Source organism: Neodiprion fabricii, chromosome 5 (assembly GCF_021155785.1).
Source record: "Neodiprion fabricii isolate iyNeoFabr1 chromosome 5, iyNeoFabr1.1, whole genome shotgun sequence".
NCBI classification, from domain to species: domain Eukaryota; kingdom Metazoa; phylum Arthropoda; class Insecta; order Hymenoptera; family Diprionidae; genus Neodiprion; species Neodiprion fabricii.
In genome coordinates, this window is record NC_060243.1 from 27593266 (window position 1) to 27620521 (window position 27256).

The window sequence follows — 27256 nt, forward strand, 5'->3', positions numbered from 1 at the left end:
TCGATTTCAACGTTGACGTATATATCTCCAAATATCGAAGTCCACATATTTCAAATGCGCAAACGGGCTTAATAGCCCCATTCTATACACAATTTTGAACAAAAATACTCGAATACAGTTTCATTTGACGCAAAAATAAGGAAATGGTACGGATCCTACGAAATCGCGATAGTAAATTTGTAGAATTCATGCCGTTTCTTTATTTCTGCGTGTCAAGAAAATGAAGTATAGATTTTTTGTTCAAAAATGTGTATACAATGGAACTGTTAGCTCTTATTTGAGTTTGAGATACGGGGACTTCGATATTTGGAGATATCTAATAAGTCAGGATCGAACTCGACCAGGACACCCTCTTAAAATCAAAAGGCTTGTAGATTTATGGATATAACTTCGTCCTGCGGTTGGCAGCGCTGGCTAGTAATCGTAGCAATATGGTTCGAGAGAACCATCGATTTAAATTCGAGATGTGGCGGGGATTTCGTCATTCTTCGGATTTTCTCGTTAAAGCTCCATATTTAAGCGAAGCTATGGCCAGTGATCTCCGTGACCTGGCCAGGCGAGTACGTCAGTGTCCGCTGAGGGAGAAATTCAGACCGGGCTGATCCGTAACTTTGATAAACAAACTATTTTGACGCAACCCAATTACTTGAATGTGCATGGGTGCGTATCTGTGTGTGTATGTCATTTGTTTCACACGTTTATCTAGTCATTACTCAACACCGACAATTCACGTGTCATTTGTTTCATAGGTTTATCAATTATCTGAGTTCGTTACCCGCTACAGGGAAGTTGTTATACCTAAATGTAAGTCTCTCTCTTTCTATATACGTTTTTCATTTTATGTAATTAATACATTGTCCGATTATACGTAGAGTGTCAATTAACGACAACTCCTTATTTCTCAATAATAATTGGCGTGTAATATTCATACATGAATTGAATGAATTTTTGAAATATGTATAATCAAGGTTACGGGAATAATTATCAATTACGATAATCACTCGCTCGGTCGGTTAATTTCACGTCTGCAAAATCTGATGTTTGCATATGATAGGATCGTGCGTATCTGATTTCAGTGTAAAAAAAAAACAAATCAGAACAAATAAAAAAAAAAAATTATATGAAACTCGCGTGGTAACCGTGTGGTAACACAGACACATACACAAGTTATCGTGTTTGTGTAAGGCGCACGGCCCATGAAAGCATGAGAGACAAGGTCATAAATCGCTCGGTGCATAAAGTATGAGAAAATTATTATCACGTGCACCTAGCAAACTGGAAGTAGATCAGTGACTCGATACATTCAATGAGAATTCGTGTTCGCGAATAAGACAAAATTTATTTTTATTATATGATGAATTATTACAGCTTTACATATTAATTAAATAAATCTACAGGCTTGAATTAAAAAATGTTTCTGAATTATCCTAAATCAGATTAAACATAATTGTTTAGAAATAATTGAATTTCACAGTCAGTCGCAGAACTTCTTTTATTTGATAATCATAAAAGTATGTATGACAAATGATTGTAACTACGCTTTGTTTATCCACCTGTATTACGTTGATATTTGACCATTGACTCAGATGTTGCTTCATTTATAATCCCTTTACGTCTTATATGTATTGTTATTTCTTCTTATGCTTTGAAAATCCTTTGGGCATGAATAACGTTCATAATCGGGATAGATATAGCGTATTCGAATATCGTTATAAGTCTAGCTATAATATAAGTATTTAGTAATGTATTAACTGAAATTAGATAACTTCCTGTTTGAAAAGATGACTAATTTGTCTTAAGAAATTTCGTTTAAAACCCAGTTTAACAGTCTTCAAGTATATAATCAGTTTCGCGTCAGGATATCCGATAAGACTGAATTACGACTTCGCTATATTCAATTAAATATGTTTATTGAGCCATTTTCAAAGTTAACTATATATTATTTTTAATGTTAATCCAATTTAATTCATGAATTCCTATTTTAGTTATTGATTATCCTTATATTCAATACTTTTCTTTTACATATTTGGAAATATATCTTGAGTTTTATATTTTAATATAATAAATTGTACTTCCAAAGACTGTTAAACACCAAAATAAGAAAGTAAAAATTCATGAAGATAGGAATAGAAATTAAGATGGTAGGCGTTACTATTAGGCAGAACTTAGCTGTTCGTAGCTCAACTTATCTTTGCTTAAAGTGTGAACTGATCTCTGACCTGTAGATTAACATCGAATTTACGTTACATGAAAGAATGAATTCTGCATGTCATTTATACAAACTTGTGTATCCTCAAATTAGCCCTTCAGTTGTGGACTAAATGTCAGTTCAAGCCTCACAATGTTTCTCAAAATATCACAGTCGGGCCTATTAAGGACATCTATTCAATCCAAACGAAAGAAAGAAAAGATGATGCTTCTTTTTACTGAAAAATAAGAAGAATATATTTTCAATTCCTTTAATAGCAATGTCTATGAATAGTATTGTTCTAATTTCCGATGAATGAAGCCTTCAACTAAACTCTCACTGACTTTCCCTCAATGTGATTCTTGATCTCTGATCAAATCACATTCATTCAGACTTGTGCGATAAGGTGCTATTTATTTTTTATTTCTACACTGACACATAAAAATTTTCCACTATCACAAATATTTTTTATATTATTATCTCTGATTACAAATAATAAGTCCGAAGATTATTTGTATGATGTAATTTATCTTACATCATATTTGAATGTCAAGTGTATTTAGAAGTCAGATGAAAAGCCAGAGATCAAGTAGTAACGAGTACCTTCTCATAGGAAATTATTTTCTCAATATTAAGATTGAAATTCAATTTGGACTTTGTGGCTATGTCAAAATTTGTCGTTATCTCTGAAAATACGACTAAGTTAGAATTGAAAATCCGTCACATTCATTGCTCATGCCGTAAGCAGTCTGACGTACTTGCTAATTTTTTTATTTACACCGAAGCGTGGAGAATATTTATGATGCGCTTTACATAAAGCTGGGAAAACACTTCTTGCATCTGTCTCGTGATTATTTTGTATTAACTGGAATTGCAGTTTGTCACAGATCACTTCTTTTGTGTACCGAACAAAAAGCAGCTACAATTAACACTGCTATTAATATTCTTTTCTTCCTCATCTCATTCGTACGCCTTGATTTACAGAGTAAAAAAGATGGTAAAAAATTGAATCAATCGCAAGACAGCTTTCGAATAACGATACGCATATAGTAGTTCAATTTTTAATTTTTATAATTGTACAAAATTTGTAACTACAAGCAAATGAATATCATTCTCAATAATTTTACTTTCAGTTTCTCATACCTAGTGTTCTTGCCAATAGACGATCGTAAGCGACAGTAATTTTTTTTAGAAATGGTAAAAAAAAATGAAAAACTATCCCGCTGGTATTTTGGTGGATTGGCTTCCGCAGGTGCTGCATGTGTCACCCATCCGTTGGATTTGTTGAAGGTATAGTTGATATTAAAAAAAGAATTTTCTCATTTTTTGTCTTGGATAATCCAGAGAAATTATTTTTCTTTACGAGCGCGTTTTTTTTTTTTTTCTCTGATACAAAACTACACAAAAGAAGTATGTACAAAATATTTGTACCTTTGACTTCGAATAATATGCGCCTTCCATCGTTTATCATAATTAATCAACGATGAGCTTGCATTATCAACTTGTTACGTCAAGTGCTATTGCAATTTCTTTTTCCATGCAATATCCTTTACAAGAACGTAGTTGCTATTTATATTTAAAGAAAATCGGTATAGTCGGTAGATACTAAAATATACTTTTCCAAATATAACAGTTATGTAACTACGTCGGGTTGTGCAATCAACTTCTGATCTTTCCAAAAATAAGCGTAGTCATTATAAAGATTCATCTGTAAAATCTATCTGACTATTCAAAGTATATAAAGAATTCGGGGTGGTGTTTATTTGGATGTTTGAATTCATCCAACTTTCAAATTACAATGTCTATTTTGGGAATCGGCTCGTGTCAACAGTTTATCTAAAGTTTTGCTTTGTAAAAATGTTTTTGAAAATATTGTATTGAATTGAGTCACTCTAGGGGAAAAATAAAACAATCCAACATTAATCTTACTTCAAATTTTATCTGAAAACGAATTTTTCAGTCGGCATTATAGAATTGTTGTCACAGAATCTACCACCATGCTCTGGCTCTGGAGCTCTGGTCGTATTTCTAATTCTATGAATGTACATCCATCCTCAGCTTACGTAATTTAATTAATTTAACAATGTCGCGCACATTGTTTTACCTTCACCATTTATGTTAACGTGCATGGAAACACTGACCAATTGTCTCAAATTTTGTACAGCAAGGTGTCAATTAACAAATGTGTAATATAATTAACATAATCCCTCCCCCCTCTTTAACTTGAACTGGCACGATTGTATACGATTTCACAGATAATTCTTTTAGGAATTTGTTAACGAGATATTAGATGTTGATAGACCGTAATTATTAAACCTACAATTAGTCTAATTAGCTTATAGGAAATCATGTTTCAGTCGACTGATATGTATAAAGTAAATTTATTCTCAGTTGGTCACATGCTTGGTTTAGAAAGAGCTAGATTCAGGATTAGACAGTTGAAAATTGTTGCTACAGCACATTGAATGAAACATCTTCTTATCAATAGATGAAAATGACAGAATTCGTGGTAAAGAAGAAACTTCAAAGTCTTGTTCTTAAGATTGAAATAAATTTCACAGGTCCATCTGCAAACACAGCAGGAGGGTAAATCATCTGTATCGAAAATAACTTTGAAGATAATCAAGCATCAAGGTGTTTTCGCACTTTACAATGGCCTCACAGCCTCCCTTCTACGCCAGCTTACTTATTCGACAACCAGATTCGGCTTTTACGAGGTAATTCGAAAATCTTGCCGGTTTTCAGTAAGAAACGATCGAAACGAACTTGCTTCACGACAAAGACGCTATAAATTTATTTTTTCTGAATCATTCTTCTGAAGATTGGTCATCAATTCATGTTATAACGTGTCAGCCTTACGTACCAGCTGTTTATTCAATTCACAGGTTGGAAAACAAGCCCTGGAAACTCCAGGCTACAGTTTGCCGTTTCACCAACGATTATTTTTGGCTGGCATTTCAGGAGCTGTCGGCGGAGTTATCGGTACTCCTGCAGATCTTATTAATGTACGAATGCAAAATGATATCAAAGTATCGCCGGAGCTGAGAAGAAAGTAAGACACAGTTTTAGATCTAATTGATTGTCAAAAGAAATTCAAATTCATAATTTACGAAACTGACGACTATTCTCATCAAAGCCCATTTAACTGCAACGATAAAATCCCTTTTTACAGTTACAAACATGCATTGGACGGCCTGTTCCGAGTATGGAAAGAGGAAGGCTTTCTTCGACTTTTTAACGGTTGCTCGACTGCGACCAGCAGGGCGGCCCTCATGACTATCGGACAGTTAAGCTTTTACGATCAGATTAAAATGCTATTATTACAATCTGGCATGTTCACTGATAGTCCGACCACACATTTTTTGTCCAGTTTATCAGCGGTAAGTGTTTAATGAAATTTTGTTGAAATTAATAATTGTCATTCGAATTTTGTAGTGAGAATACATTACCATCAAAATGTAGGGTAAATGAGTTGAAACTTTTAGGATGAATACCATTTTGTTTTAGGGTGCGATAGCGACAACTTTGACCCAGCCTCTGGATGTCCTCAAGACCAGAGCCATGAATGCCAAGCCCGGAGAATTCAAGGTAAGCAATACATTAACACTTGATCGCAAGAAGAATTTTGTAAAACTTGATTAATATTTCAGAATATGATCGATCTCATACTTTACACCGCTAAACTTGGACCTCTGGGATTCTTCAAAGTGAGTTCTGGAAATTCAGTCAGCTACCCCACCACCAGAATAAAAATTAAATTAAACTTTGATTTGATGCAACGTGAAAATGTCTATTTTCAGGGGTATATACCTGCATTTGTTCGACTGGCACCTCACACAATCCTGACGTTCGTCTTCTTGGAACAACTTAGAACAAATTTTGGTTTTACACCTAAATTTCAATGAGAAACGGCAATAGGAATACAATATTAATCTAGGTTTATTTAAATATGATTATCAAGTTCAGCGGAATTGAAATCGGCAGGTGTTCCCAGCCTGCTTTTTTTGATTCAGGAGGGAATCAGAAACCGAGTTATCGATATATCAGAGAGGGAGAATTTGACAAATAATCGTTTGTAGAAAAATTGTAAAACTTGGATGTTCCGTGACTACAGTTGACGGAAAAATAATCAGCACTAGCGAATTACCACACCGTATGATGCGATTGCCAAAAATGATTACCTGTATACAGGGTCTGGAGTATAAGTAGAATTGTTTTTAAATGTTGTTATCGTTATTAGTTTAGAATAAGTCTACGGGATGGACTTTGGTTTATATCAGTAATCAATTCATTATTCAATATTTTCCAGATGTGCATTCCACAAAACATTATTTTTGCATATATGCTGGCATATATAATATATACATCTAAATACTTTTGTTGATATTTATTCGAACATATCCGTACTACATATACATATACACACATATGTATATAGATAGATTCTTTTTCATTTAGCAATGTGGCATGTTCCATGCAATTGTACCTAAAAGATTTGATTTAATTTGACAATGTTTTTCTCACTCCTCCCATTTTATTCTATTTCGTTAATTTGTTTCCAGTAACAAAAATTATTTTGAAAACAAATTTCAAAAGTTTTCCCTGTTAAATAAAAAAAATCTAAAATGGGTGGTACAGAGTAACGTCGAATGACTGAGCAAAGCGATTTCTCGTTTGTTTGGGCTTCATCCTATTCCGTAATCCAATTATTATCAACCGTTGTTCATCAATATTTCAGGTGCTATATATTTGTCGTGTTTTCATGTCACCTAGTTACATTCATGTTATGGACTAAATTCTTGTAGAGATTCAACATATAATAATCCATCAATAATCCGTAAAACGGTATCGTAAATGAATATCAATTGAAAGAATAATAGACAGAAAAAAAAAATGAAAAATTTCAATGCCGTCTAAAATTAAATTACTATCAAATGTGTAATACAAACTGATGTGCAGGATACATCATTATGTATACATTTCATTATGAGGATTATATTTTTGATACTATTTATCAAAAAGTGATAATACGGTGGTTTGGAACGCTGATCCGGCGTATTGTGAGTCTCACAATCGAGAAATTTTTCATAATATCTTGGCCATTCGATATTAATATCTTTTATTATTCGAAAATTTAATAGACAAACTACCGAACAATTTATGCTCAGTTACAGGACCAGTAAAAAAATAATAATTTCAATCAAGGCTTGCTTTTTTGCGTATGCATACATTCATAAATTATCGTTATTGTTTTAGTAATTTTTCTGTCACGTTTTTACAACTTTACTTTTTTTCTTGCTCTGTTTTATCAAGTATTTAACATAATAATATTTACAGATGCATAGCTATTACATCCTTGATTGCTTTTAACATTTACATATGCATTATATTATAAAGCTAGCCTTGATTCTTTGATCATTAATTCATTTTCACTTTCTCTAATGGAATCATTTACATTAAGCAGCTTTGGACCTCGCTATGGTGAAAAATTCATCGTTACAGATCTGTTTCTGTTAATTTCTCTTTTGTTCCATTCCTCGTTTTTTTTTTTTTTTTTTTTTTTTTTTTTTTTTTTTTTTTTTTCCAGTTATTTATACACTTTGCACACTGATTATCACACTATTATTTAACCAGGAAGGTGTTGCAGAGTAACAACATGTCTATAGACAAGAAAAAAAGAAACCAGTAAGTTATTGTTAAACACTGCATTTTACTTGTTTCGTACTATTCGTAAATTTGCATATCAATACCCACCGGACTATTGTACATACATACATGTACATACCTAAATGCATAGTTATAATCGATCATTGAGTTTATCAATACATTATACGGACGAATGTATATTTGAAGAAATTAAATAAATAATTATTATTATTCCAACACTGCAGGTCTAGTGTAAAAATTAATCATGAGAAGTGAACTATCGGCTACTCACAAAATGTAATTAAAAATGCCGTCTTTGACGATATTGTAATAAACTTGGGTATTGACTACATTATATATGATAAAATCATATTTATTCAGCGAATTTTTTACGTTTTATTGACAAAAGAATAGTTTTTTGTACCTACGTATACATATATAGATCATGCTACATTATCCGTTCGAGAATAGGTTGCAATCAATGTTTTCCCGCTTAAGTGACATGAAATTATATTATATTCCATATGTTATATGTAGGTATATTTAAAACTTATAGCTTTTCAACATGTCTTACGTAAAAATTCAAGATTCATTGCAATTTTTGTATCATCAAGATTGTAGTCAAGTGATACTGAATCTTTACATCACATATAAAGAATCGTGAAAATTTGATACACTGAACATGTGAAAAAATTTAAGTAACCATTTTTCAGTCCTGCTCAAAAAATGACCTTTCATGTGTATTGAGAAATATCAAATACAACCTGGCTGCATTACTTATTATTAACAATCAGATCAGGTCTTTTTACGGAATAATAAACGCCCATTTAATTTTTTGAGACCACATTTGATAATTAGACAATGGTAGACTCCGGAACGGAATGACGAAAGTTATATAAGGTGATAACTAATGACTTAAATGAGATTGCTTTGAAAGAAAAAGTAAAGATAATAAAATATATCCAAATTACTTTTACAGAGATTCTAGTCTTTATGAGATTTTGGCTATCTTAGGAACGTTTGAGATAAGAAGACGGAAATGCAAATATCGGTAAACAGAATCAATTCCAAGCCCATATAAATCCTTAATTATTAAAATACACATCTAAAAATAGGTACATCAATTATTCACAGTACTTGTCTGGTTCATACTTAAAATCAACAAATTAAACTGTCAGCACCACATAGTTTTTACGTTGTTTTAATGAGAATCTACCAAATCACGAAATCGAAAGTAATCCGAGTTGAGAGAGACAAATTGTTTGACATTGTGGTATTGACTGACTCATAAAGGTCACCGGGACACTCCAGTTTAAGTATAATCGTAATCCTAAATATACGCATGAATATTTTCAGGCATATTTCGATTAATGCCCAAAGAGCGAGAATGAATAGAGTAGTTTTTTAATTGCAGACAAAAGATAGCAACGCTTTAAAAAAATAACTATTGTATGTACGTGATGTGTTCTATAATCTGACTAGAGTTTTCTTCTTGATTGAAACTAAGAATAGTACTACAAAATCTGCTTTTCTCCATTGAAACCGTTTGTTAATACACAATTAAAAATAAGTCAATTGCACAAGCATTAATGCAGGCAATGTGAATTAGTTGTAGTTACTTTTCAACATCGATGCCCGATTGCAGTACGAAATGTTAAATTCACAAGGATGCTGATACCAAGGTTCTCCATCTATTTGTACTGCGCATGAACCAAGCAATTTTATCTGAAATATAAGTAACATAACATTAGCATCTTTACCAAAATTTTAACTGATATGCCATTCTAAATTTCAGTACCTATCATGGCATTCTGACCTTAATATTTGATGCCTGCCCCAGATGATGAGGCTGAGACAGACCCACTTGGAGTTGGGCCATATGAAATGAAGAATATATCGCAACAACTTCTAACTTTCCGTCATTTATGCTTTGCTCTTGAACACCATCAACTCCTTTAGGTATTTAATGGTTAGAAAATTAGTGTGAGAAAATACATTTATGGATTAACACTGCCAATTGAAAGCTGGAAAACTTTTGAATTTTTTTTACTCATAAAGCCTAATCAGCAGCTCATCTTTGTAGAGTAGAAAAAAGTGGACAGAATTGAAACTAGGATGAATACTCATATGATTTGAAATGAAAATATAAGCTAATGAGATCGACTGACAGACTGTGATTTTAAACGATCCGTAATGAATGGTAATTGCGATTAGTAGTACCTTGAGGAATCATATTCCAGAGATCAACACCAGCACCCCAAGAAGGTATGTTAAGAACGACAATACTTTCAATTGATGGTAGTTCTACTTTGTTTCCATCCAAGTAAAGTTCAATTTTTTTGTCCAAATCTCTGCATTCTCTCTCGACAACTTGCTGTGTCCCAAAGCCCAGATAGAGAAGCTACACGACAACACGATGCATAACAGCTCAAAATTCGCAAGGCGTTCTGGACTTGAAATTACCAACATCTAGAAAAACTGCTACATAAAGACAAGAGATAATGAAAATGTCTCACCTTGTTAAATATTCTGTGACTGAATAAATAGAAACAACTTTCTCTGGCGCGATGAAAACTCAATGTGACCTGTGCATCTACACCAATACTTATATAGTTGTACATGAAATGATCTTTGCTCGAACCCCTGAATCCAAGACCTCTGAATGGTTTTACTGATACCTGCCATCTGAAAATATTTGAGAATAAAATATAGATGAATGATTCAACAGTTGCTCTTGTACCTCTACTTTTTGTTCTCGGAAGAACAAAAAGCTCACCTGTCAAGATCCACCTTCTGGGCGGCTTGTATCTGCTGCAAGGTGGCTGCTGGATCTAGATCCGAATTATGCTCTTTTCCCCATCCCAGAACACGAGACAAGTCATTACCGGTTCCCAGAGGTAGTATTGCCACAGATGGAATCGGCTATGAGGACCAAAATAATGAAAATTTGGATTAATTTGAATGACAAAAATTGTCCCTGGATAATAAGTAAGTTTATACTATTTTTATTTAGTATCATGTTCCAACCTTTAGTTGTAGTTTATGAATCGTGTTGAGAAGCCAGGCCACAGTCCCATCACCACCAGCGACAAGAATGTTGCACGACACATCTCCGAGCAAACGGCACCATTCAAGCACTGCGACAGGATCTCGATCAGCGAGGTCAACAACTTGCGCTGGGTTTACGAGCCTTCGAAATAGTGACAATATTGCAGCCCCGTCGTTATTACCCGATTTTCTATTGGCTGGAAAAATCATGAGCTGTTACGATTAGCTGGGTTTAGATTTCAGATTAAGGATGTATCGAACGTATGGTCCAGTCGGAGAGCTCTGAAGTCAGAAATATGATACACCAAAAGTTGAAAGTGCAGCTGATATACGAGTTGAATTTGGTTTACTATTCGTCATTTGCAATGATTTAAGTAACCATGTTCTTTTGATAAACTGAGAAATCAAATAGAAAATACGAATTTTTTGATTTATAGAAAATTAATTTACAATCATAATGAGTCTTCGTTCATTAGAATTTTTTAAACGTTGCGATTTTTTCATTGTAGCTGAAATTATTGTTTGCTTTTAAATTTTTCCTTTTCTAAGGGGATACTGTTTCAACTAAATTTAATTCGATGAATTTCAATTGCACTTTCAAACCTTTCTTATATGATATATCTTTCGTTATAGCTCTTCGACTGGACTGTACGTTTTGTAGATACTCAAGTACTTTTTCTGCTCTGCCTGAATTAAGGTAAGTGGAAAATACAGTATCCGGCACACGTTCAATTCAACTGACCAACAATAATTATGGGATTCCAGTTTGGCCACAGTGGAGGTATTATTTTACGGAGTTGAAGTCGACGGCGCATCTTGCTGCGGGTGTTGACTACTTCCAAACTTCCCGGCGGCACTATCATCAGCTTGAATTTCCCAAAGTCACATACCTACAGAGTGAATTCTAGATCAAATATCTTGTCAGTATAATAAACTCGATAATCTTCATGGTTCAAACTTACCTCTGGTAAATTAGATTTACAGAGATCATGAACGCATCGTTGACACCAACAACACCACCAATCCAATAGCCCTGGTTCAGTTTCACATTCTTCATCACAAACATCGCACATCGCAGTTACTGGCAAGTTACCTGTTATACAAGAGTTCTCTCGTAACTACAAGCAATAAATACCAATGTGGAAAGAAATCTTGGAAATCTAGGTCGATCAAAAAGAAACATCAATTGTGAGTCAATCTTTCGGCCCTTGGTGTGGGACTTCCTCAGGACATGTATTTATTTAAACATCTATAGGGAAAAAAAAACGAACAAGAAAATTTCAACAAATCATTCCTTACACAAACAGCGGTGAACAAAGGAAACATAGGACTAATCTTGTTCAATTTTAGACCACGACTAGCAAAGATTCAAATTGTAAATGTTTAAGTAAATGTATGTCCTGAGGTGGGTCCACACAAAGGGCCGAAAGTTGACAAAAAAATTAGTTTTCGGTTTCTTTTTGAGTGATCTACATTTCCAAGATTTCTTTCCACATATAAACTTGAGGTCAAGACGATTCTTATAGTAAGTACCAATTTCGGTAGAATACTATTGTCTGAATGGAAAATCCTTGCGAGTATTTTTCCATCACGAATACAAACCAATAACAAAGTTACCCACCTTTGACCCAATGATGTTTCATTGGTTGGTCACTAACTAGCGTTATGTCTTTACATTTCAGCTGTTTATCCGCGAGTTTGAAACAGCCTCGATCGGCACAGACTCCACACGAGTCGCAATAAAGACCATCGACGTTGATGAGCAGCGATTCGCATATGCTGCAGAAATGTGCCTAAAAACAATACGAGTTTTTAATAAGGAGGCAAAGATTGATTTACCAGAGACTTATCTGGCTTTTCATGTAACAGTGATCAACGTTTTAAATTACCCTGGATATTCTCTTGATTGGTTTCCACGAATGTGATTTAGTCGCATCTCTAATGTGGATGTGCGGCTCAGCCATCAAGTATCTGACAATGTTTATTGTCATAACGAAAATGATCATTGTCGATACCGTAGGTAGAATAACGTCACTCAGTTCTCCTTCCCACATCCTGCCTCACCTACGAATATCCAAGTCATCCAATATCGCAATGTCCTTTTATATTCAAACTTCTCTCACTGTTGCGCATGAGCAAGAACTATGTGATATTCTTGCAATAGATGAATCCTAGTGATATCCGACACGACTGTTTATATATGAATACTGAAAGATGGAAAATATTCAAATTGCGAGATGCTGTTGATGATTTATTTATGGATTCCAACAAGAAGAGCAGAAGTATCCTAGATAGAAGAGAAATCCAAAGTATATATGTATAAATGTAAGTGGTATTCAAAATGTAAAATAGATACTGTTTTGGCATCTCATTGTCAACTTTGAACTTCAGTGCTACACGTAGATAGAAAAGATCGATTTTTAAATCAAGGGCGGGTTATTAAACAAAATTTAGCCACATGAAAATCTAGACCTTCGAACGTTTTTTTACGATTGAAACGATCATTTTTTCAAGATGCCTTGATGAAAATATTGCAATTTATATTGCATGGCATCTCAATCAATTTACGTGTTTGAATTTGACGTAATTACAGAGTAAGCAAACGTCGAGAATCCTAACCTCACACGCAGCGATCGGTAAGAAATTATCAAAACTGCGGTATTATTTCTCCTCCTTAAACTTCCTGTCGAGTCATAATATGATTAACATCAATTTCTTTCAGATTGAATAACTTATGATTACAGACATACACATGCGCGTATAAGCGGTATAAGCTATAATCTTGTCAAACTGTCGGATGTCTGCCCCGAAGCAAAGCAAAATCATCTGTCAAACTCATGTTGGATTATTTTGTTTTCAGCTATACAGCCATTCTAGTTCTTCATTACGCCATGGCGAATCGGATTGTCTACGCGGGTAATACTCGAATCTCCGACTTTATAAACCCGTATGCTATTTTGCAAATAAGTTTAATTTCCAACGAATGAGAAAGAAAATTTGCAAAAACCAAGTCTCAACGTCACCGCGAAAAAACTACCAATTTTTTTTTAGATTCTTTAATGTACAGATTAACAGTTTACACCGTTAATGTAAAAAAATCATTTCTTACGGCATTTTAAACTAGATAGAGCAACGCATTATTTCTAAGCAATTAACAGGAATGAATTATATAATTACTTTGTATTTGTATTAAATTATTATCACTATGTTTTATATAAATACAATTATTTTGGCAAGAGAGAAAGATATTTTCTGAATTCAGGTAATACACAGTCTTTCGGATTGAGCTGTTTTTCAGCCGTCAAATGATCGCTGAGATATTGCGGTAAAAAACAAAGTATTCCCTTGCTTGCCATCATCGCCCAGTCCACTGGCTGGTCTATCTGCTTAACTTGTATAAAACAGTGAGTTATTTTCTTAGACTTCGGACTCGTGTTGTAAGGCGGTCTGAAATCGAAAGCATAAATACATAGTGACTATTACTGTTTTCCTGTTCAGTGTTTAAGCTAAAATATTCAATCATGATTCTGAGGTGAATAGTATACGTATGATCAAAACCATCAACTTTACCTGGCTTCGACAACTGTTCCCCCACCAGCACAAATTAGTCTTTGAAACTGCTGGCATCTCTCCTTTGGTCCTATGAGCAGAGCAACCATGTCACGAAAAGCACCGCCTGGATTTGTTGTCAATTTTAGCCTCCATCTGTGGGCAGCAGCTGCGATTTGGCTTTCGGTGTCGGTAGTAGGGTTTGGAATAATATTTTCACTCTTAGGATTACCCCACTCGTATTTTTCTTCCTTTCAACAAAAATACACGGGTAAAAGCCATAGAAGTAGATACGCCGTTCGATTAAATTTTGATTAAAAAATGAAAATAAACCATCTAAATAATTGGCACATGAATTTTGTGATCTTTGTAAATTGGTAATGGTTATTTTTCACAGCAAACTTACATCGAGAAACATTCCTGCTTCTTCGGAATCTCTTAAGTAGTAACAGTGGAGTACCCATTTTCCTGCGGCTATACTTGCAAGGAGTTTTTCATTCCGTGCAGGCTTCATGCACAGCAGGTGAGTTGCCGACATGTCATAGTTTGGTTCCTTTGAAAAATCACCACCTAATTCTACTATTACTTTTTCGTAATCACCTCGATCCTGTCATCAAATAATTTTTCATTAATTTTCTATCTTGCCAATTAATTTCTTTCAAGGTGTGTGCAAGAACCTTCTAACTGTTTATCTAACCTTTATTCCAGAGAGCATAAATTTGGGTTTACTCCGGATTTCCTTGCCCACGTCTGTCAGAACAGTTGTGTCTGGTGCATTCTCTACATCTTCATGTTCGACATCCTCAGGTATGGTAGACTACATGTTGGAAGGCATTTTATATAAAATGGTTCAGTTAACAGAATTTCAATACAACTATGAAATTAAAATCTCTATTTACAGTTAGTTTACCTTTCGACGTAGCACTGTATGGACTGGAGCCTCCCAACCAACAGTATCAGGCTGTGAATCTTTAACAGGGCCTGAAAGAATTGATCGATTACAGATTCTTTTGTTTGCACGATAACAAAGAAGATTCGTGTTTTCAGTTTCTTTCAATGAGTTTATATGGATTCATTTATTTCGCACAAATCTGGGGTTGAAAATATTTGTGTGAAAAACAAAACTCAAACATATTTTTACAGGTGAAAAATCATTGTATCAAAAATTATCAATAATCAAAATCAATTAGTGGTAATACTTCAAACCTACACTTTGTTATATGATCGACAGGTTCAGAATCATATATAGGTTGTTTTGCAGAATCAGAAGATGAGGAGGGTCTAGACTCTGGGGTTGAGGCTTGGAGAACTTGATCAAGTTGAGCAAGTTGTCTGTAAAAAAATAATATTTTTCCAACTGACAATAGATATGAAAAAAAGTATGTGTGTCAGCTTCGACGCACGACTGGAGTTTACTCCTTACGAATGATAATTATGATATATATCGAATAGAGAAAAAGGGTAAATGAACGCATCTTTCAAAATGATAAGAGAAACAAACATATATCTGTAATTATTCGGATTATTTATACTACTTCAATAAAAGTGTAGTACATAAAAATACACGTATCAATGCATAGAAGTACAAGAAAACTTTAAAATCAAAACATTAAAAGTTGATGGTTAGGTTCCTGTTTGTGTACGTTGTATCGATACAATAAATGCTACTATATGTATTTATTATACAGCATGCATACCCTGTACTCGGCAGCAGTATACAAGTTGCGGCAGAACTTCGTAATACGCAGGCACACAACACACACGTACAAACATATGCACACATTCAACTCTCAGACCAGAGGTAATGAACTATACAGTGAGACTACGAAGCACCGCACAAAGAGGAGACCCCGAATAAAGGATACGCTGTGTAATGTATACCATCTCATTCTTTTGCACGTCCAATCCTACAGATATATATGTTTGTCTCTTTCTACTTAACGTCTCAAGTTTTCGTGTTACACTTGATTTTACTCCTCATATAATTTCCGTACGGGGCCCTATAACTCAAATCGTTTCTTAACGAGTAAACTCCAAAAAAAACTACAATGACCATTTCAGTACCAGAGGAAGATTACTTACAAATTTATTTGATCTGTTTTCGTAGGACTATTCTCGTCATCGAAGGCCAATACTTTTTTTATAGGTGTATTAGTGGACAGCGGTGAATCGCTTGCGTGGTTCCCCTCGACTGGGTCTGGAACATCTTCTGATACATTCGCAGCTTCATCCTGATCTGCTGCAGGATTCTACCCATTTTAAAATCAACAAAAAATATTTCACAAATAAACCCTGCTGTGTACAAATACTCATGCGTGCAAGCAACTTACTTGATCTTTCTGACGTACAAATGGTTTTTTCAATTCCTCCCATAATTGTTTTTTCAGTTCTGAAAGTGGCTGTTGAAAAAAGAAGTATATTATTTTCTCGTGAATAATAACTTCAATCGTTCATTTCTAACAAGTAACTCACGGTACTAGGTCGTCGACGTTTCAACGGTGGTTCCGGCACAAACATATCAGGCAAGTCCTCGGCCCACTTTAGCCACCTTTTCCTCGTTGCTGGAGATGGATTCGGTTTGAAACACTGTCCATACGGTGTGTCTGGGGTGGATACATGAAATGGGGATGGTGGAGTTTTGTAATCGCCAAGACTGAGCCTCTTGTTTATGGGTGTAATCTCAGAAGAAGAACAGGAACTCTACAAATATAAATCAATATGAAACAAAAATCGTTAAAAATTGAATTAACGAAGAAAATAATGTTCGAATGAAAAGATATGACTGACAAATTTTTTCAGCAATTAATTCACATTTTTAGATACTTTAATCAGAAGTACTCCAATGTACTACGATATTATAAAACAAACTTAAGAGACGTTAAAATTCTAACTAAAATCAACTTACCTGGAGAGATGGTAAATTGCGTTTCGGAGTTATAATTTGTCTTATATTTGGATTCGAAGGCGGTCCCATTTCGCCAATGACTGGATCTATTTGATTTGGTGTTCCCGTTTTCGGATCCTCGGGTCTGTCGTCAGCTGTAGATTTTTGGATGAATAAGTGTTAATATAATTATCATGTTTTATAGACAAAGTTGAAGTTAGTAACGTTAACATAATGAAATATCAGAGAAAAGTTCGTTATTTTGCAATTTTAGAATGACTTTCAAGAAGCTGGCTTTTCAAGTTATGAGTATGTTTTGTTTATAATGGTTTACTAATTCCCAGAAAATTCTAAAGATGTGAAGGAATGATGTTTTTTAAACATGCATCGTTACAGTAACATTACTAACTTCAACCTCATTTTTATACTTATTAATGTTATCTGTAAGCACCTATAATCGTTTCACCAACAAGATACGGGGTTTCATCTACCCAGCGCTCTTGAGCTAGACAAGCTAAAAGCCAATCAGCAGTTACAGCAGGAAGTTTCCATTTAACTGCTGCATTGTATTTACTTCCTTCTGGTGTTGGACAGACCAGATGTGTACATCCATATGTATTTCTGTTCAAGTAAGTTTTACGGGCAAATGTATCTTGATACCTGAAAACCAATAAATATTCTTAAAATCTGTAGGTAATTGATAATCTTCAAGAAAATCAGTACACGATTATGCCAAGTTTCATGAAATCATTGTATTCCATACAATATTTTCTCATCAGAGCCAAGAAAATTCTCGCTATGCAACGAATATTAACAATTATTTACGTTACGTTACCTCGCACCAAGCGCTTCGGCTACATTTGATAAAAATGTTCTCTCCTTTCCCGTGTATGAGCTCATTGCAATGACACAGTTCGTCAACGGTGTAGCGTCTTTACTCAAAGAAATTGGCTTGTAATAATACTTGATCTCAACTACTGCCTCCAAGTCTATACAATCTTCCTAGAAAAAGAATCAGACGAATTATCTCTGTAGGGACATATAGTGATCCTTGGTAATTTTTATACTCACGATGAATAAATCTGTAACTATTTCATTCACTGTATGTTTTAGCGGAGCGCCAAATAATGGTACGACACCGTAATCAGGGATTCCTTTGTAGGAATTTGGGACTACTTTTCCTCCCAGTGTAGTTATGCTAGACGATAGCTCAGTTTCTTCTTGATCTTCAAATCCAGTTAAAATAAAAGTTAAACCTGTTGAAGTTGATGATTGTTATTTAAACGGGTATTTAATACACTGCATTTTTCATATATACGTATACAAAATTCTGGTTATTTATAAGACACTACGAACTGCTAAATGTGATTAAAGACTGAATTTTACCTTCCAGAATTCGGACATTTGTTTCAGATGGTTGTGTTATGGGTATTGTGGAGTCATCGCTTAATTCTGAAACGTGCGGTTCAGCTGTGTGACAATTACCGTTGGTGACGGTTTTTGCATCACTGTTTTTGTCGCTTTTAAGTGTCGACTCATTCTGTTGTTGTACAAGTTCTTCGAGCGATTTATTGGCTACACCTGTGAATATTAAAACATGCATTGTTATTGAATGCTATGCTGTATGGCAAATTGGAATTTAAGCACCATATCACAAATTTTATTATTCGTGATTATGAAAATTTCTTAAGGTTGCATTTACTTACTAGATGCATTCGACCTCAGATATTCTTGAATAAGATCAGGCTCTTCAGTTTCTTTCACTTGATTCATTTCCTTGTCAATATTGAACACTGGTACTGGTGGTTTCCTGGGTTTTTGGAGTAATTGTAAATTCTAGTGACAGAAAATAACGTAGTTATCACGATGAAGGAATTAAATACGATCGAGTACGATATTTCGAACCTTTTTACTAAGCGGAGATGGTGGTTCCATTTTTTTCTCATGGGATACGTCTTCGCTTAACTCATACTTGAAGTCTTCTTCTGCAGCAGTGCTTTTTATTTTCATACTTTCTTCCAACCAATCTATTGTTAGAAAATACGGACTGTAAAGGAAACGTGTATTAAATGTTTATGTCTTTCATGCGTTGATCAGATTTACTCAATTATTGATATGTTATTTGAATTGACGTTTACCTCAGTCCCATTGATTTCATTGATTTTATTTCAGGCAATGCTTTGCCTGGTTCTCCAACAATAACATGAGTCACAGCATCCGATATGTTGTCTAATCGTGTTGCACTTCCTACATTTAATATGCGGTTCAGCTTTTCTCTGTGATCCAATGGAAATCCGGTCAGGTAGATCTGCAAATACATAAATTCGTACGAAATAAATATGTCACATAATCGAGTTATTCGCGGTGAATCTCGTTCATTGCAAGGTCTGGTGACTTACATTGCAACCATCTAAAAATGATCCTGCCATTTTTGCCTGGTGAATATTAAGTCTGGCCAGCACTTCCACATAAGCAGCTAAAACGTAATTATATAGAAAGCGATAATTAACAAATATTCAAACTGGAATTTTGTATATCAACGATTCAGTCAAATCCTGAAAATACGTGTGTACACATTATATTGACAATCAAATCTCGTCATGTCAAGTTGAAGTAATTTTAAAATCACCGTATCAATATTATCTATAAATTTTCCCTACACTAAACTACACATTAAAAAAAAAACCTCTGTTTTCCAGCGGTGATCGCTCCTGAATTGTACTGGACATTGTTGTCATCATAGTTTCATTGACAAAACCATTTTGATTCGAATCTCCCGGTATGGTACTTATAGTGGAAAAGTTTAATGTTGCATTAACTGCAACAGAAAGGAGATTTTATTGCCATTTCATTATTTCAATATCTTAAATATTATTACGAATATTCTAAACTTCATTTCACGATAGAATTTCAACAGACCATTAGATTTCTCAGGCGTTGAACATTTTTTTGTAGTTTTTACTAAGTAGTCTGAGAACGGCAGGGCATAACCGTGCTTCACACTGTGATGAACCCATTGGGGTGTAACGCAGGCAATGTTATTTTGCAATGCATACTTAAGCTTTTCACTGAGCACTGAATCTTCTGGGGCTACAACGATCTTTACTTTGGCACCATCTAAAGCTCCCATAAATATCTGAAAATTAACATGATACTCAGTTATGATTAAATTTAATTTACAGGCAATAAAAGACTTCCAGTGTCAATGTTACAGAGAAAAAGCAAAGTAATAGAAAGCAGTTAGTAAACGTAAGCAGTAATTCATGCCAATAGTACATCTCTAGACTACAAATCATACACACTAAATTAATAAACGCAGTTGAAAACTGTTTTAAATTATTTATGTAAAATATTAGCTTTTTGTCTCATTGAAAAAATGGACAGAGTTAAAATGGGACTAAACATCAGCATGCACATAAATATACTTTGTATTAAATGAACTATATATGTAATATTTGTCACAAGTCAAACTTCTGTTTATAAACAAATTCAACTTACAGCAAAATTGCATACTGGGTACAGTTTCCCTAGTTTCCTTGCGTTTCCATTATCTAACCGAAAACTAAGGATATGTACACTCTGTATGTAATTTTTGAATAAGTCTGATTCACCATTGGTTAGCGCATTCAAAATTAAGATTCCATTACTTATTTCAATAACGGGATCCAAAAAAGTTAATAAAGTAAACTTTTCGAGAAGATAGTAGAAAATAGTCAATGATGAGGAAAAAAAAAAATAATAGTTGAAAAAGTAGATCGCTCAAAGCTCTGGGCAATGAGAAACATCACACATTGGATGTTAATACTTACACCACCATTATCAGTGATCAATTGTTTAATCTCTTTTTTTCGCTTAGATAAATTGGTTGAGGTAACAACTAGATTCATGAAGACAGGGCACTTGTATTCGTCAAATCTACTGCTCGTAGCCCGTATATTTTCCACAAGACTTGCTTCCCATACTGCTGTTACCCAATTCTCAGTCATGACTGGTATTTTTTGTTCAACAGCTTTCTAGAAAAGTATAAATGATATCAAAAATTGCTACAATTCGTGTTTGTAAGAGTCGTTGTTAATGTTTTTAGCCATATATAAATATACAGACCTCGTACTTCTCAGACATCACGAAATTTGCAATCAAATGTGTGACACTGTTTCGCAATTGTCGCGAATAAACACCCCCCATGTATTCTACCTTCGTTCCTATATTTTCCTGAAAACAAAAAAATCAGACTCAGAATAATCGATGATTGAATTACCTTTTGTCAACTGTGAGTATATATATGTTTAAATGTCTTTGTTTGCTTAGGAGCACACAGGAGACAATATTTACGCAAAAAATTATCTGTTTTTCTATAAAACACAAAACGATCAATAAAACTTGAACAATAATTTTCACTGAAGGCAATACAATAAAGAACCCTTGTAATTTTTAAATGATCGCAATATAACAATTGCTATTTCATCGGAACAGGACAGTATCATACAAGCATCACAGTTGTTTGCATACCAACTTGCAATTGCCTTTATAATTTGAAAATAATTCGTAGATGATATGTACTTTTGCCTCTGAAGTGAGACCAGACACACTGACAACCAGGCCTCTCATTGCAGTTGTGAATACTGGGCTGGTTCCTTCGGGAATTGGTTCCCCGGTCATGAAACAGCTCAGTAAACATCGCGGTCCAACTATTCTGCTAAAACATAATGAACCATCAGTTGTTACTAGCAGCTTACGTAATTTTTTAACCGAGTTTTCATCGAGCTTTGAAATTTATGTGCTGATTTATTATGATGAGTGAAATGAGTTTGTTTGAAGGAAATATTGTATAATGTAAGAAATTCATGACATGCAGCTTCAATTTTCTGATTAGAAATGTAAATGGTATGAATACTGTAAATGTTGCTACAATCAACAGCTGTATTAAATTCTTACGAGCATTTAAATTTTTTCAAATGTGCGAACGTTGACCCCTCAAATTCTTCCAATACAAACACATCCTTCTTTCCTGGTGCTAAGTTGTCGCATAAATTCTCTTTTATCCATTTTGGCGATAATTCGTGTTCGTCGCAGCTCTATAAAATAAAAGTGTGATCAGAAAAAACTTGGAGCATAAAATTTTACCGTGCATATGATTATACTTTGTAGTTTATCCTGTGAAATCAATTATTTGCACTATTTGCGGAAAATTAAATCTTCAGAATCACAAATTGCATTGAACCGCAGTAGGTGATTTATGGTTGAATGTCAGCAAATACCCATGAAATTTTTAGTATGGTTAAACAGATATACTTACATTAAATGCATGCCACATGTCGCTTGAGCAATCGTTCTCATCTTTCTGATCTCTCGTTATGACAAAATATATGTTCAAATCGGAGTCCACCTGACTTCCTTCGCTGGTCATTCTGTATTTCATAAATTCAAATCAACTGTAATGTAATGAGAATTTGATCTAAATTGAATTTCTGCTCTAAATTGGCATATAGTTAAATCTGCCATTGACAATAATTACTTTGTACTGAACATGGGTTGACCATAAAATACAGAGTGTCATGCCTTATTACAGAAAGTGGAATTGAAGGTAAGAAATGTGTTACAAAAGATTTGAAAAACAAAGAGTTCTTACCTTTAAAATTTTAGATCCGAGTACTTGTAAGTCATAAATTATTATTGACAAGTTACTGGAAACTTATACTTGTGTCTTTGATGTATTGAAAAAATTACCCAAGTTCCAGTTCTCGTGTAATAAACTTATGATAACTCGAATTGAAAATGGTCCGGCGTTTGTAATTTTGAACGTAGAAAAGGCTGCAGAATAGGTTATATTCCTAAAACTACAACGATTCTCAAACTCCAGATAAAAATATGATAAATAACAATTATTGTGATGTAGAGCGATGGCTAAATCATAATAGACAAACATCTATATTCTTGATCTGCCGTCAAGTCAAGTCATTTCATAATGACAATCTCTGTGCCAACCCGGTGAATAATTAAAAAACCGGGATAAACTAACTGCCAATTGGTATAACTAGTATACGGCATTTCCCGCGTCCCGGTCGCTGCTTTACGATATTTTACGATGTTTCACGACGGTCGTGTCAGGAGAGTATTTTCATTCGTGAAATGGATAGTGTAAAATGGAGTCGCAATACGCATGCGCGTGACTAATGTTTTTTGATTTTGTAATAATTTTTGGTCGTGGTCACTGATCTCTATATAACACAGATCAGTGCCTGAACTCGACAGCACAAATGAGATAAAAGATTGTTGACAGCACTGGGAGCTAATTTCGGAACGCACCCATGGAAAATGGGAAAAGTGTCCTAGGAAAACCATACTTCCAGAACGCTCTCGGTATTAGATTTCAGAACGGAATCGGAACAATTTTCTAACAGTCTCATATGAAGCGTTGGCTAAAAAATTAAAAGACGCTTACCCCTTTCATACTTAGTCTAGAAACCTTTACAATCGTTTCTAAAAGGATTGTTAGCAAATTTCTGTGAGCAGTACTCGGCGGGTAAGTGTGCCTGGGGCCATAAGGAGCCATATTAGCGATCGATTTTTTACCGGTGAAAGTTAACACGCAATTCGCAAGCACTCAAAATCCTTTTAACGTAACTGCTTCAACAGCTTTACTCAACGCATAAAGCAATGAATTAGTCGAATTTAACTAATGATATCGCTTTGTGTTAAGGCGTGACTGAAAATCTTGATAAGTCTATGGGGAATACACAACTTCTCGCGCCGTGGAAAAAACCGGGGGAATCCCATCAGTCTTACGACACTTGATCACATCATTGCAGAGTGGCGGTTTAGGAGGGAAACGAGAAGCCTGGCCAATTGTGAGCCCGCGTCTTTGCTCATTCCACGCTTAGTTCTTATCGTAGTACTCGTAAACGTTATTTTCTGTCCTACAAGAAGGTGGTAGAATAGCGAAATAACTATTTAAAAGTAGTGATTGTTCGTTTAATATTGTGGCATTGTTTATTTCAATTAGAAAAAAATCAGTGAACGTACTAGAAACAGCACCAGCATTGAAGAAATAGCCACAAAGTCACTGACGAAGACAAAGGAACATGGCATCTGCGGACACGTATGCGGACGATCAATTGGAAGATCCTCTCGATTTTGAGACTCCGGAGATTGAGATCAAGTTAACGGAAATGAAGACAGCACGATATTTTACGATAACAACCGACAGCTACATATCGTTGTGCTCTCGCGTTTACGCTGCACTGTGCGCTGAAAACCCAGAATTTTCTGCCAATTTCTCAGAATCAGTTTTTCAATATTATGCTGTCATTCATCTGTGGATGCGGTTTGCAGCGGTTCTTCCTAATTCGATGCAGAGGACATCACATCAGTTTCTGGCTGAAATGTACAAGCTAAACAACGAATCATGGCACGTACCCAAGCCATTGCTAACATATTTGAAGGGAATTGGAAATTTTCGTGATGTTGACAATTGCGAGAGACAGTTTCAGTTGCCAGTATTACCAACCCATGAATCCATCGGTGGAGTCAAATACACATTTGGAAAAATAAACGCCAATACACATCACTTTTACGAAGCTTTTCCAGCCCCTGGAATTGCGGCTCTGCGCATACAGGCTGATATTAAGTACACAGAAAATTTTTGTAATGAAAATTTATTTTGGGATTTACCTGATGATCTTCGTCCAGATGCAATAGATTCTCGCATCAAATCTTGTGATCCAACTAAAAACCTTTTGGGTTGGGCTCCTGCACAAGAACTGACCTCTAAACAATTGGAACTATGTCAATGGCTGGATATGAATGAATTTCTAAACAACAAGGTTTCAACTTTAAGCTCACATGCCCTTGAGATGTTACGATCAATTTCTAATTCCCTGTGCCCTAAACAAAAGGAAGATGATAGTGATTGTTCGCTGTGCAAAACTTTCGATACTCTTCCTCAGTATGGCTCACTAGTTCAGGGAACATTTGTTGAAAAACATGATAAATTCGTCAAATTTGATAGGTCTGCCATGTATTGCGATGGAAATATATCCTTACGTTCCCAGTTTATGCTGAATGATGATTTGGCTAAGAGTGCAATAATTTCGGGATATCGGATGATTAAAGATTCAATCGGTGATAGACATTGTTGGTCTTGCTATGATTATGACGAGTACAAAAATGTTCCCGCAAATTGGATTCGTTCTCGAAACATGGTCTACGTGTATGACTCCACTGAAAAATTTGATGAGATAAGATATATCAGCGCATATATCTCGAAGAGAATTTTGCAAAATGTATGCATCCTAAACAGCATGATCAAGGATAGCACATGGAGCATATACGAATAGAAAAGGAAAACAAAACAGAATATTTCTGTGACATATTTACACAAATGTTTTTCTTTGCATCTTATAAGTTTTTTTGTAATATTTCACATATGTGCATTCATGTTTTTGTTCTGTTTCTATTTTTGTTACGTAACATAGTCTTCGTTAATGCAAGAATTAAATTTTTATTGAAATTTTCAAGGTGCGTACAAGTTGACGCATGGAGAAGAAAAGACCTTTTATATGAAAAATGACATGCCAGTTGCTTCTGTATCCATTGAGTATCTAATTTCTGAAAGACAGCTGTCTAGGTAAACTTGATGCAGTTTCGCTAAGTGAATTTATGCGTACCTTGTTAATTATTTATTACTATTATTTTTCTATCCTTTTAATATTTTCATTTCTATCATTGTATTATTTCTTAGGGATTGACTATTGGAAAAAGCAAGTAGGATTGTCATACTGAAGTCAATGAAATGAGGATACTACCTGTTTGTATGTGTTTCTAATGGCGAAAAATTTTTGTTTGAAAAAAAGTAATTAATAAATACTTTGACCGTCCTGAAAATTACTACAATAAATCAGAACCACATTGTGTCATCAGATGGCTTATTAGTTTAAGGAATGTTTCTTGAAAAACGTGATAAATTCTACAAATTCGATAGATCAAAAATGTACTGTGATGGAATTTTATCCATGCTCAACATACAGACTTAATGGAAAACTGACTACCAGTGCCTCAATTTCGGGATACCGGATTGCTAAAGAATCAGTTGCAGATAGACATAATTGGTGTTGCTATATATGACTTTGTCAACTACAAACAAGTTCCGGAATCATGGATTCGTACTCGAAATTCTATTTACACGTTGGGCGATGTTGGAAGATTGAATGAAACGATATATACTACAGCATCTGTTTCAAGCAGAATAACACAAAATGACTGCATTCTGAAGACTATGATAAAATCGAATGAGAAGTAGAATATTTGCCAGTAATAAGAGAGAAGAAAATGTATTTCTCTAATCTTTTCATATGCCTTACACACATCAACGATTATGATTTTTTAAATTTTATTCTCATATGAAGATTTTCACATCCTTTTTTATGATAGTATTAATATTTGCGATCTTACGATTACTTTCTATTTCATTTAAATGCATTTTGCATGTTTTAATCTTACTCCTTTATTTTTATGTTAACATTGTTATAATTTCTTAAAATATTGATACATTGTTAAATTTCGTTCATTCAAAATTTCCTGTTAATACTGGCAGAAACACTGATGGACATTTTGAAAAGGGAATATCGATATTTTTCTTTCGTAGCTGTATATTTTTTCTATTAATTGAACATTTGCCCTAATTTTAAAAGTAGTAATAATTCTCCACCATAGATCTCGTGGTAACAAAAGAATTTAGGGTAACTAAATTTCAGTGTGTTTCGAACATGGTGCTGTCCAACAACGACACAGAACGACACAGTCGGACACAGCTGCGGAGCATGGTTGGACACTGTGTCGGATTCATTGCTGCCAATTTTTTAGTTAGAGATTTTATTTCCGACGCATGGTATTGTTTATATTTATTTATTAAATGCGATGGTAATCTACATGCGTTTCACAAA

The 27256-nt window shown here is 34.5% G+C and overlaps 4 protein-coding genes and 1 long non-coding RNA gene across 19 annotated transcripts; 3 read left to right on the forward strand and 2 right to left on the reverse strand.

Annotated features, from left to right (window-relative positions):
- Window positions 1–515: 515 nt before the first annotated feature.
- On the forward strand, window positions 516–9259 carry LOC124183785 (mitochondrial dicarboxylate carrier). Of its 9 annotated transcripts, none has more exons than XM_046572766.1 (9): window positions 516–660; window positions 750–804; window positions 3322–3478; window positions 4750–4905; window positions 5074–5240; window positions 5361–5568; window positions 5696–5776; window positions 5839–5895; window positions 5989–9259. In XM_046572766.1, the coding sequence occupies exons 3-9, from the start codon at window positions 3383–3385 to the stop codon at window positions 6091–6093; spliced, it is 870 nt and encodes a 289-aa protein (XP_046428722.1). In that variant the 5' UTR covers window positions 516–660; window positions 750–804; window positions 3322–3382; the 3' UTR covers window positions 6094–9259. The 9 variants fall into 9 exon arrangements, with proteins under 9 accessions (XP_046428722.1, XP_046428726.1, XP_046428727.1 ...); XM_046572770.1 differs by having other exon boundaries at window positions 3381–3478; XM_046572771.1 differs by having other exon boundaries at window positions 531–676; window positions 3381–3478.
- On the reverse strand, window positions 6204–13720 carry LOC124183783 (diacylglycerol kinase epsilon). Of its 5 annotated transcripts, none has more exons than XM_046572759.1 (11): window positions 13502–13720; window positions 12772–12946; window positions 12504–12675; window positions 11845–11975; window positions 11625–11772; window positions 10862–11079; window positions 10611–10756; window positions 10351–10519; window positions 10055–10235; window positions 9651–9787; window positions 6204–9559 (listed from the first exon to the last, which is right to left on the reverse strand). In XM_046572759.1, exons 2-11 carry the CDS (start codon window positions 12934–12936, stop codon window positions 9440–9442), a joined length of 1587 nt encoding a protein of 528 aa, XP_046428715.1. In that variant the 5' UTR covers window positions 12937–12946; window positions 13502–13720; the 3' UTR covers window positions 6204–9439. The 5 variants fall into 5 exon arrangements, with proteins under 5 accessions (XP_046428715.1, XP_046428713.1, XP_046428714.1 ...); XM_046572757.1 differs by having other exon boundaries at window positions 12772–13169; XM_046572758.1 differs by lacking the exon at window positions 13502–13720 and adding an exon at window positions 13341–13412 and having other exon boundaries at window positions 12772–13169.
- Window positions 9731–10302, forward strand: LOC124183788. The gene is made up of 2 exons (XR_006871047.1): window positions 9731–9793; window positions 9918–10302. It is a non-coding gene; the product is annotated as an uncharacterized LOC124183788 (long non-coding RNA).
- A 384-nt stretch (window positions 13721–14104) lies between the features above and the next one.
- LOC124183779 (DNA topoisomerase 2-binding protein 1) lies at window positions 14105–23423 on the reverse strand. Of its 3 annotated transcripts, none has more exons than XM_046572747.1 (26): window positions 22945–23423; window positions 22612–22723; window positions 22251–22390; window positions 21876–22011; window positions 21420–21527; window positions 21125–21328; window positions 20235–20451; window positions 20002–20133; window positions 19715–19791; window positions 19454–19623; window positions 19221–19362; window positions 19022–19151; window positions 18702–18896; window positions 18387–18571; window positions 18151–18317; window positions 17767–17975; window positions 17337–17470; window positions 16904–17131; window positions 16762–16830; window positions 16514–16680; window positions 15642–15763; window positions 15342–15412; window positions 15129–15248; window positions 14838–15038; window positions 14453–14682; window positions 14105–14329 (listed from the first exon to the last, which is right to left on the reverse strand). In XM_046572747.1, exons 2-26 carry the CDS (start codon window positions 22720–22722, stop codon window positions 14107–14109), a joined length of 3888 nt encoding a protein of 1295 aa, XP_046428703.1. In that variant the 5' UTR covers window position 22723; window positions 22945–23423; the 3' UTR covers window positions 14105–14106. The 3 variants fall into 3 exon arrangements, with proteins under 3 accessions (XP_046428703.1, XP_046428702.1, XP_046428701.1); XM_046572746.1 differs by having other exon boundaries at window positions 21876–22008; window positions 22612–22747; XM_046572745.1 differs by having other exon boundaries at window positions 22612–22747.
- Window positions 23424–23686: 263 nt separating this feature from the next.
- LOC124182170 lies at window positions 23687–27183 on the forward strand. The gene is made up of 3 exons (XM_046569091.1): window positions 23687–23838; window positions 24016–24163; window positions 24319–27183. The coding sequence occupies exon 3, from the start codon at window positions 24398–24400 to the stop codon at window positions 25649–25651; it is 1254 nt and encodes a 417-aa protein (XP_046425047.1). The 5' UTR covers window positions 23687–23838; window positions 24016–24163; window positions 24319–24397; the 3' UTR covers window positions 25652–27183.
- Window positions 27184–27256: the final 73 nt, after the last annotated feature.

Excerpts from the sequence above, each read along its gene's own strand:
- LOC124183785 (XM_046572764.1), top strand. The coding sequence starts at position 679 with ATGTCATTTGTTTCACACGTTTATCTAGTCATTACTCAACACCGACAA. Across the intron at positions 805-4,749 it reads GGAAGTTGTTATACCTAAAT|GTCCATCTGCAAACACAGCA; the intron begins GTAAGTCTCTCT and ends TAAATTTCACAG. Across the intron at positions 5,241-5,360 it reads TCGCCGGAGCTGAGAAGAAA|TTACAAACATGCATTGGACG; the intron begins GTAAGACACAGT and ends CCCTTTTTACAG.
- LOC124183783 (XM_046572759.1), bottom strand. The coding sequence starts at position 12,936 with ATGTGGGAAGGAGAACTGAGTGACGTTATTCTACCTACGGTATCGACA. Across the intron at positions 12,676-12,771 it reads CAATCAAGAGAATATCCAGG|GCACATTTCTGCAGCATATG; the intron begins GTAATTTAAAAC and ends TATTGTTTTTAG. Across the intron at positions 11,773-11,844 it reads GTAAATCTAATTTACCAGAG|GTATGTGACTTTGGGAAATT; the intron begins GTAAGTTTGAAC and ends TTCACTCTGTAG.
- LOC124183779 (XM_046572745.1), bottom strand. The coding sequence starts at position 22,734 with ATGAAATACAGAATGACCAGCGAAGGAAGTCAGGTGGACTCCGATTTG. Across the intron at positions 22,391-22,611 it reads ACATGTGGCATGCATTTAAT|AGCTGCGACGAACACGAATT; the intron begins GTAAGTATATCT and ends TTTATTTTATAG. Across the intron at positions 19,792-20,001 it reads ATCACCGCTGGAAAACAGAG|CTGCTTATGTGGAAGTGCTG; the intron begins GTTTTTTTTTTA and ends ATTACGTTTTAG.
- LOC124182170 (XM_046569091.1), top strand. The coding sequence starts at position 24,398 with ATGGCATCTGCGGACACGTATGCGGACGATCAATTGGAAGATCCTCTC.